The 8,762-nt window shown below is 44.3% G+C and overlaps 1 protein-coding gene across 1 annotated transcript in view; it reads left to right on the forward strand.

Moving 5' to 3' along the window:
• The window catches only part of PLEK (pleckstrin), a 16,331-nt gene extending 13,412 nt beyond the window's left edge, over positions 1-2,919 (forward strand). Inside the window, exons 7-9 of the mRNA XM_010131127.1 lie at positions 544-627; positions 1,785-1,854; positions 2,663-2,919. Of these exons, the coding sequence (XP_010129429.1) occupies positions 544-627; positions 1,785-1,854; positions 2,663-2,802 (294 nt within the window). The 3' untranslated portion in view covers positions 2,803-2,919. The remainder of the gene's footprint in view (positions 1-543; positions 628-1,784; positions 1,855-2,662) is intronic.
• Positions 2,920-8,762: the final 5,843 nt, after the last annotated feature.

An 8,762-nucleotide genomic window follows, 5' to 3' on the forward strand; every position in this document is an offset into this window, starting at 1 on the left:
CTACACGTCGTTTCAGCTTTGAAAACAGATCCTGAGGCATCTCCATCTGTACTGGAAGACGGTGTTACTGCTGCCTGAGCTTCTCAGCCATGAACCCTCCCCAGTGTGCCAGATAGGCCTTTTTTATTGGTGGTGGTGGTTGCCTCTGCAGGGAGAAAAGGAGCTTCAGCTCGTTCTTGCCAAGAGTTCAAAGCACCTTCCTGCAAGACCTTTCATAGCCATGTTTTCTGGCATTTAAACCCAGTTCTCGCAGATCACGTGTGAACGTCAGAAGTACTTGACTGAGATGTGTTTAGGGGATTCTCCCATACTGAAGCTGTTGTGCTTTGTACTAAAAAATAAAAGGAGAAAGATAGCCCAGCTGTTGTGCAAAACAGTAGGATGCAGAAGTAGGTTCAAATCCTACTTCAGTGAGTATTTCCCTTCCAAAATATTCAGCTTTTTCCCTTTTGTATTTGCCTGTTCTCTCACTTGTGGGTAAGCTGCCTGTGAGCTCTTGCAGACAAAGCAGTTCACAATATTCCTGTGTTTGAATTTTCACAGGGACATCGGAGGAAGAACTGGAAAGTGAGGAAGTTTGTTTTAAGAGATGACCCTGCATATCTTCACTACTATGATCCTGCTGGAGTAAGAGACTTTTGGTTTATTTCTGTTTGTTTTAAAGCCAACACCTTGTGGAAGTAACTGAATGGACTGTTTGCAAGAGAACGTGTGACAGGGAAGACCAAGAAGCACTGTGGGGCTGTTGGTGCACACATGGCCCAGCCATCCTCTGGAAAAGCAGAGTGAAGGATGGTTTCTGGGTCTGCCAAGTCAGGGTGGAGATTGCCACCCAAACATTGCGTTGTGCTGTCACCTCTTACCTGTGATTAAGTAGAATGAATGTGTACTCTCAATTCAAATGAACTAAGTCGTAAGTGCAAATGGAGACAATACAGTCATTTTGCAGTTTATAATTGAGGTATTTTCTGTGTCAGGCGGAGACATGGCATTCCATTCCTTGTGTAATTCTCATGGGCCAAACCCAGCCCTAAGAAAGGAAGGAGCGTTGCCATGGGCAAAACCCGCCCCCCAAAAGCTGGCTTTCAGGTAGATTCAGCCTGCAGGTTTTATTTCATCCTGCAGGAGCAGGAGCAGCGCTGCTGTGGGTTACAGGTGCTTTCTGTTGTGCCTGTCCCCCTTGGCAGAGGCAGCCTGGACACACGGAGATTCAGCACTCAGGAGTTTCTGACCTCCCTATTCCCAGCTTGCCTGGCCCACTTCTGCCCCCCACCCTCGCAAAGGGTTGAGATGTGTCAGCTTATGGGGATTGCTTCTTTGAAACTTATGCCAACAAAAATGCATCTTCACCTGTTCTTTGACTGTTGTGGTCCTGAATTGGGCAAGAGGCCACTCTTCCCGTAAGGGTAGAGCTGCTCTTGCTGCTTGGTAAGAATCTGACTCTAAGATCTAATCTTTTCTTCCTCTTCATTGTGACAGCAAAAGAAAAGTTATAATTGGCACAAGGCTTGTATTTTTCTCGCACCTTTGTTCAGGACATGCTGAATACCCTGCAGATCCCAAATTCCAAACCCCGGAAGAGATTTCCTATTTATTTGAAGGTCTTTCCCCTGCCAACCCCACCACACCCTCCATGTCACACACAGACGAGGATCCCCTGGTTTTCCAGGTGACATACTAAGTCAGCAACTGGTTTTTGTTTCCATTCTGGTGTTGAGCCAGGTATGATTGTGTGAACAGTTGCAGAAGTGTTGCATTTCATTTCGATTTCATGTCCTCACCAGGGAGAAGAACCACTAGGAGCAATTCACTTGAGAGGCTGCGTGGTGACAGCAGTGGAAGATATGCCAGACTGTAAGGAACCGTATGGATTAAGTTTTTGGTGCATTCTTTCAATCTGCGTGAAATCACACATGGTTTTTACTCAAAAGCATTCTATGTGCAATGATTCAGTAATTTTTCTAGTAACTCTGGTCTTTCTATTGCTGCCTTAATTACTGGAGAAGGCTACGGTGGTAAAGGTAGCAACAGGGAATCTCGTGTTTTATCAGTTGTTTGGAGACAGTTTTGTCAGTTGTTTGTTTGCTTTTTTTAGTTGACGAATTTGGGATAGAAGCTTTAGGTTAGAAATGGTTATGCCAGCAAATTATTACTGTTCACGTTCTGTTTCCTCCCAACACTCAAAGCTGAGGGAGCAGCAATGGTTAAGTGTTGCCGCAAGGCACAAACACTCATTCCGTGCATTCTCTTCTTGACTGTCATAACCCAGCAAGAAAGTCTGTTGGCATCTCAGCAGCTGTGTCGGCTGTGCTGGCAGATACAAAAGGAATTGGAGGTTCTGGATGTGACATGAACTGAAATGCCTTGGGTTTGTAGCCGGCAAGGCAGGGGAAGGTTTGGGTGATATGACCTGTCTGCAGAATTGCAGACATGGTTGGAGATCAATTAACCAGAGTCCAGAAGGTGAAGCGTGCAGAATTCACGGGTTGTTTCTCTGAGAGAGACCTAGCTCATGGACCCACTCTTGGAATCTGTTTGCAAAGGGCCGATCAGGCACAGTTGTGGAAAGGAAGGAAATCCTCTTACAGTGTGTAAAGGGAGCAACACTGTAAATACAAGACTATATTCTCTTATAGCTGACTTTCTTATTTCTTTCCTGTAGCCAAGAAGTATGATGTTGGCAACATCCTCTTTGAAATCATCACAGCGAATGAAACCCACTATTACTTGCAAGCAGCCTCATCCACAGAGCGTACAGAGTGGATCAAAGCGATTCAGGCAGTTTCTAGGACTGGAAAATGAAGATGATCTTCCAGTGAGAAGACAGACAACTGAAATTTGCTACTCAAAACGAAACGGGAAAGTCTGCATTTCAGTGAGAGAAAACAGTATCATCCGGAAAAGGGTCCTAAGGCTTGTGGGTAGGAGTGAGGGTGGGTCATAAGCTTCAATTCTATAGTAAGAACTAACAAACTAACCTATTTTCCACTTGTGTTATGGTAATATTTTACTAAACTATAGCGTAGATCATGCCATATTAGTGTGTGCTGCTTGGATTAATCAGTCTCCCTTGGGAAGGTTGTACCTTACACCTTCCCCTGCTGCCACAGCTGATGGTGAAAATTCACCTCTAACAGAGGACAGTCATGTCACTGACTGTGAGAAACTTTGTCACCTACCATTCAGCCTTTGTGGTGGTTCAGTATCCTCACATATTTCAAAGTCTTCCCAGGACAAACTTTATACTTTCTTCTCTACCAGCCAGTGATCTTTCTACTGCCATGTTCACATACAAAAGCAATGCCACAAATTTAAGGCAGAAATCAACTCACTTGGAAACCTAATCCACTCCTTTATAAAACAAATCCCTCAGTGCTAAGGAGTGCAAGTACAACTCACTGACAGTGGTGTGAGCATCCACGCAGGAAAAGTCGCTTCCACAGTATTTCAAACATGAAGCAATCTCAGTTCAACTTCTCACCCAATTTTGACCTCTGCTAAATTTCTCCACAAGAATCTGCTCCCGAGCCAGTGTTGCCCTTCATTTAGATCTCCAAAACAGTTGCTAGGCTGTCAGGTACTGCTGCGTTTGGCCTGTATTTGAATTAAGAGTCTTGCAGGAGAAGGGAAAAGACCCGTGGGCTGGATACTTCAACTACTGATTGAAGAGGTTTTGCTTCGGTTTTTGACTGCATGTATCAGACTTCCAAGTGTTAAACTTGAAGTGAGGATTGAAAGTTAACGTCAGAATCTGCACGTGGACTGTTCCTCTTGCAGATGAGTGTTTCGGAGTGCAAGTAAACTTGTAAAATTCTGTTTGTAGATCTAATAAGGTGCTTTATACTTAATTCTTATTTGGATCTCTTCAGTCTAGAAATATATCTGGAGTTAAAGCCTCTCACCAGCTTTGCTTAATTATACCAGTGTCTGAGCTAAGGAGTAGTTTGCCTTAGTATTACTTTATTTACCTTAGTATTGCTTATCACAAAGAAGAGGCAGGCCCGCAGGGGCCGCCGGGGAGCCGCTGAGCTAAGGAGTAGTTTGCCTTAGTATTACTTTATTTACCTTAGTATTGCTTATCACAAAGAAGAGGCAGCCCCGGGGGGGCAGCAGGCTAGCCGAGACTGTGTAGTCATGGCCAGTTAAGACATCCAGCGGAAATGGGCTTCTGGCAGGCGTTTCCTGGGCCTTACGCAAGCTGACAGGATCGCTGAACCCTGGTCTGTCATTCTGAGAGAGGAAGACTCATGGCAAAAAGATACCCTGTTCGCTCAGCCTGCTTTCTTGATAAATGCTTTGTGGTTGCTGCTTATTTTTGCTTTCAGATCTCACTAACCCAAAAATACCTGATGGCACAGGAAAATAGAAAAAAAACCCCAAACCCACAACCAAACCACAGAAACTTGCCCAGTTTAGAAAAGGAGAGATGCAACTGCCAATTTTTAATAAAACTAAAAACTTTTACCAGTCTTTGACCTTGTCATTTTTCCCTGTGCCCAGTCAAGGGTACACCTGCCCACCTATGAACGGTATTTCCTCTGGTAGGTGATGCTAGTCAGTGTAGTTGTGCTGTTTGTACCAGACAGAGTATCAGTTTGTATCAACGGGGTCTCTAACCTCATAGCTAGTTCTTGTGAAGATGGATCACAAGGGCTTGTAGGTGTCTGCTTCTTGATGGAAGTAGGAAGGTTGGAAGTGTATGTCTGATGCCACCCTACCTCCATTTCCTGCTGTAAATGCTTTCATTTGCCTGAGACTGGTCCTGGGAGTGACTCCAAACTGTTGTTCCTCTTAGTCTGATTCTTGCCCATTTCTTGACATCAATAATTAGCTCTACTTCCCAGGGTGAATGTGCTCTACAGATAAGGCCTGACAAGAAAAACAGTGCATTTCACAGACCTTTCTCTCTGATAAGCTCTTCACAAGGGGTGAATTGGGGACCAGGGTTATTATAGGGCTGGTTTTCAAAGACACTTGGTTTCCTAGCTCATGGCAGTACTTTTGAAGTAGGTTCCTGAATGCCACCATCAGTCAGACCTTAGGAATTGCGCACGAGATGATGACAGTTGTCCCAACCTTTGAACTGAGTCAGGAAAGTCAATAAGGAGAGAGCTACTTGGTGGTGAGGGCTACTCCAGGAGATGTCTGTATATGAGGAAAAAAAGGAAGGTTAGTTTTACATCACTACAATTTCCAGAGCTATTAAACAGATCTTGTCTAAGGGAATTCAGTATTAAAATTTAATTATGAGGGCAGCCTAGTTACTCAGAAGGCATAGGGAGGGAAGAGGCATGTATCGTGAATAGTAGCGCAAGAGAAGAGAGGGCAGGTGTAGAACACGCGACTACTGACCGAAACAGGAAAAATAGGAGAGCAGACCTTCACATGCTAGCTTCCTCCATCTGCTTTCCCCCGGAACTATTTAAATCACACTTTTACACATTCAGCAGTTACTACATCGACATCAGTTCCTTTTTTACTTATAACGTGAACCAGTCTTTCTTTGCAGATTAAAGGACAGCAAAATAAGCCATTGTGGATAAGGACTGTATTTATAATCTTTAATTACTGTAATATTTGTAATCTACTATAAAGATCCTCTCAGGTTCACATTTGACTTGCCACATCTTACTTTGAGCAGTTTTCCATCTCCTGGAACACTGACTGCATGCTTTCTGCAGTCAGGAGCATTTATTCACCACGCACCCGTAAAAACACACAGGTAAACACAGAGCTCCTCCTTCTGTGGTTTAAAAGAAAACAGGACAAAGCAAACTTGAAAAAATACACTGAAAAAATAGCATCCATGAGGTCTGCAACAGCCTAACAAGCTTTCAGCCACAGGCATTGCTTCTTACAATCCAGTGAACACCGCGTAGGCCGTTCTGTCTTTGTGTCTCCAGCAGTGGTTTCCAAGAGCTGCTTACTTCCCTGACTGCAGCTGTCTTCTAGAGGGTAAGGTTAGTAGCGTTTTGTTGCTAGGTGTTGTTAGTTTGGTGCTGTCTGTGCTTTTTATTGGAAAGCATAGTTAACAGAAAGTGTTAAAGGTCTACTGAAAATGAGGGTGTAGTAAGAGAACAGTTTACTGAGGATTCTTTAATCACAGTTCATTCGTAAAGAGGAGAAAACTAGTTAAGGCCTGTGAGGTATCATCTAGTCCCTCTTTTAGACAAAGTTTTTGTTTGCATTTGTTAGTGCGGTAACGTGGGCAATTCTTCAGAGCAGTAATACTGCTTCTGTCTTTGTCTTAGATCTCACTTTATTACACGTGTTAAACAGCAGCTATTTCTTTTATTTTTTCCCCCCAATCTGTTCTCAAATACTTTAGAAGTTATTTGAAGTTTACACAACTTGCTTCACAGGGGTGTGGATAAGCTCTTTTAGTTTTTTAACGTACTGTCCGGAGTTCAGGCTTGGGTAGCACCAGAACTAAGACTCCTGAACCTCCCTTTGATAACCATTTTGGTGAGAGCTGGAAACATTTTAGTAGGGTGGGGTTTGGGGAGGGTTGGGTTTTTGTCTTGGGGGTTTTTTTTGTTTGTTTGTTTGTTTGTACTTTTTAAAACTGGAGGACTATAGGAGGAACTTCAGAAAGCAAAATGAGTAGATAACAATCCTCTGCTGGTTGTTGGGAGTCGACGTTTCTGTGGGTGCCTTCAGTTTGTGCTTTGAAAAATGCACGTGTTTTCACTTGTGACCTCTGGTCTTGTCACTGATGTGTACAGATTTGACCATGCTCAGCGTGAACTTCTGTGTGCAGTAGGAAACTTGGAGATGGGCTTCAAATTTCTGCCTCCCGTTTGGGTTTCCTGCTGGCTAACAGGGCGATACGTGCTCTACTCCTTTTTTCTCGCCAGTCACCTCTCTTGGAGGGGTTTCTGAGTTTATCAGCCTGACAAAACTCTGTGTGGCATGCAACGAACAGGGCCAAGTTCTTTAGCCTCCCTGCTTGAATAATTTTTAAGTAGGTGTATTATGTTGAGTTTGCCCTGAAGTAAATAAAAGAGCAATATATGTATTAAGAATAATATGCCACAACATGCGGGAGGCTTTTCTCCAAAGCTAGGATAAAATAAAATGCAAGGCTGCTTGCACAGCCTCTGGTTTGAAGAATTGCTTCCATATTATCCCATGCAGTAACTGTGGTGTTTTATTATTTATCCTGCAAGCTGAGCAGTTCTCGATGTTTACAGTGTCAGACGTTTGCCCTTTAATGTCAGGACACAGGATGGAAACTATCTTTAAAGAGCAGGATAATTTAGTGATAAAATTGTCTGAAGTTTTCTTTTTCCCCCTGTTAGGACTAAGGTGACTGGTTTGTTTGTTTGAAGTTTTCCCTTTGTTCCTAGCTTGCTCAGCCTATACCGTGACGTTGAACCCTCCGATAGCTGGTAGCATCTTGTGGTCTTTTGTATTTGGTGTTCTGAAAATGAGATGTTTAAAAGCGGTATTTAGTGCTATGGCAGTGCACTGTCTCATGGCAAGCGGTGTCCTGTGGCATATGAAGAAGGGTTTGCGTAGAGCTTCAAGTGTCCAGGACCTCAGCAACAGAAGAGCTGTGCAGCCGACACTCCTGTACCGGCAGCTCCTTTGCCGGTTAAGATTTTTAAGGACCATACATTAACACCAGCACATGCCATTCTAACAACACGTTTAACTGTGGATCAAAAAAAGCTCATGTACCTGATTTCCATGCTCCAGCAGGCTGGCTTTTATTCCCCAACCCTCTCCTCCAGCTTCGTAAATCCATGGCTGCTGGACACGAGAGGCAGTGCTGGATGGCTCTGAGGAGTTACAGGGGCTGTGCCGCTACAGAGAATTGTCCTCTCAGGTTTCACCTTGGTGCCTCTGTGTTTGCTGTCCATCACCTCTCTCCTTCTACCCACAGTTGTAGCTCAGGGTTTCCGGTTTACCAGAATAGTAGAAGTGGGTCTAGCCCTTGGCACTGAGGCTTGAGAAAGAACCAACACCCAATTCCTAGCATTGTCATGCTGATCAGAAGTTGCTGCTGTCTCACAGTGGTAAATGCAGCAGGTGATTTCTTCCATGGTTTTGAGGACAGACTGTTCTGAACGAGCAATATGCTGAAAACCAACTGCAAAGTCAGGATGTTTTTGGGAATTCCATGTGCCTCTACCCAAGATCATTTGGAAGGAAATTAAAAACGCCATTAACACCACCACTCCCCAGATCCTCCCATCTGAATGCCTTTACTACCCTTCTGTCAGCTCTGGTGGGCTGCAGCAGCAGATCCCAGCCCCGAGCCCACCTGTTCTGTCTTCAGCTGGGACAGCTCTGTCACTTGGTGCCTTCCAGAGATGACCAGGGTAGAGACATGAAACGTTAGTGTCAGCCTATCAGCAGAAACGCTTCTCTTGACCAAATTAGCTTTGAAATTTGAGTGGTCTAATGAAGGAGAGTCTGTGGTGATTAAACATCTTGTGCTTTCTTTTTCATTTAGTCTGTTAATGGCAACGGCCCAAAGCCACATCCTGCACCATGGTGAAATAAAGCCACACTGTCAACTCCTCCCTTCAAAAACGGGGCACTGCAGTACTGACTAGTCGCAAGGAAGGTTCTAACACCACAGGCTGTTCTGGAAATGTAGAAATAGAATACCTCAGGGGACCTCAGGTTGAGCTTTGGTGCTGGCATTTTGATGTCCAGCCATGTGCAGCAGCTCAGAACGTTTTGCGCAGCAGGGGAGCTTTTTTCATCCCAGAAGCCTGATTGGCTTAAGACCGTGTTGCGTAGCTGGGGTG

The sequence above is a fragment of the Buceros rhinoceros genome, unplaced genomic scaffold (assembly GCF_000710305.1).
Source record: "Buceros rhinoceros silvestris isolate BGI_N320 unplaced genomic scaffold, ASM71030v1 scaffold17792, whole genome shotgun sequence".
Taxonomy (NCBI): Eukaryota; Metazoa; Chordata; class Aves; order Bucerotiformes; family Bucerotidae; genus Buceros; species Buceros rhinoceros.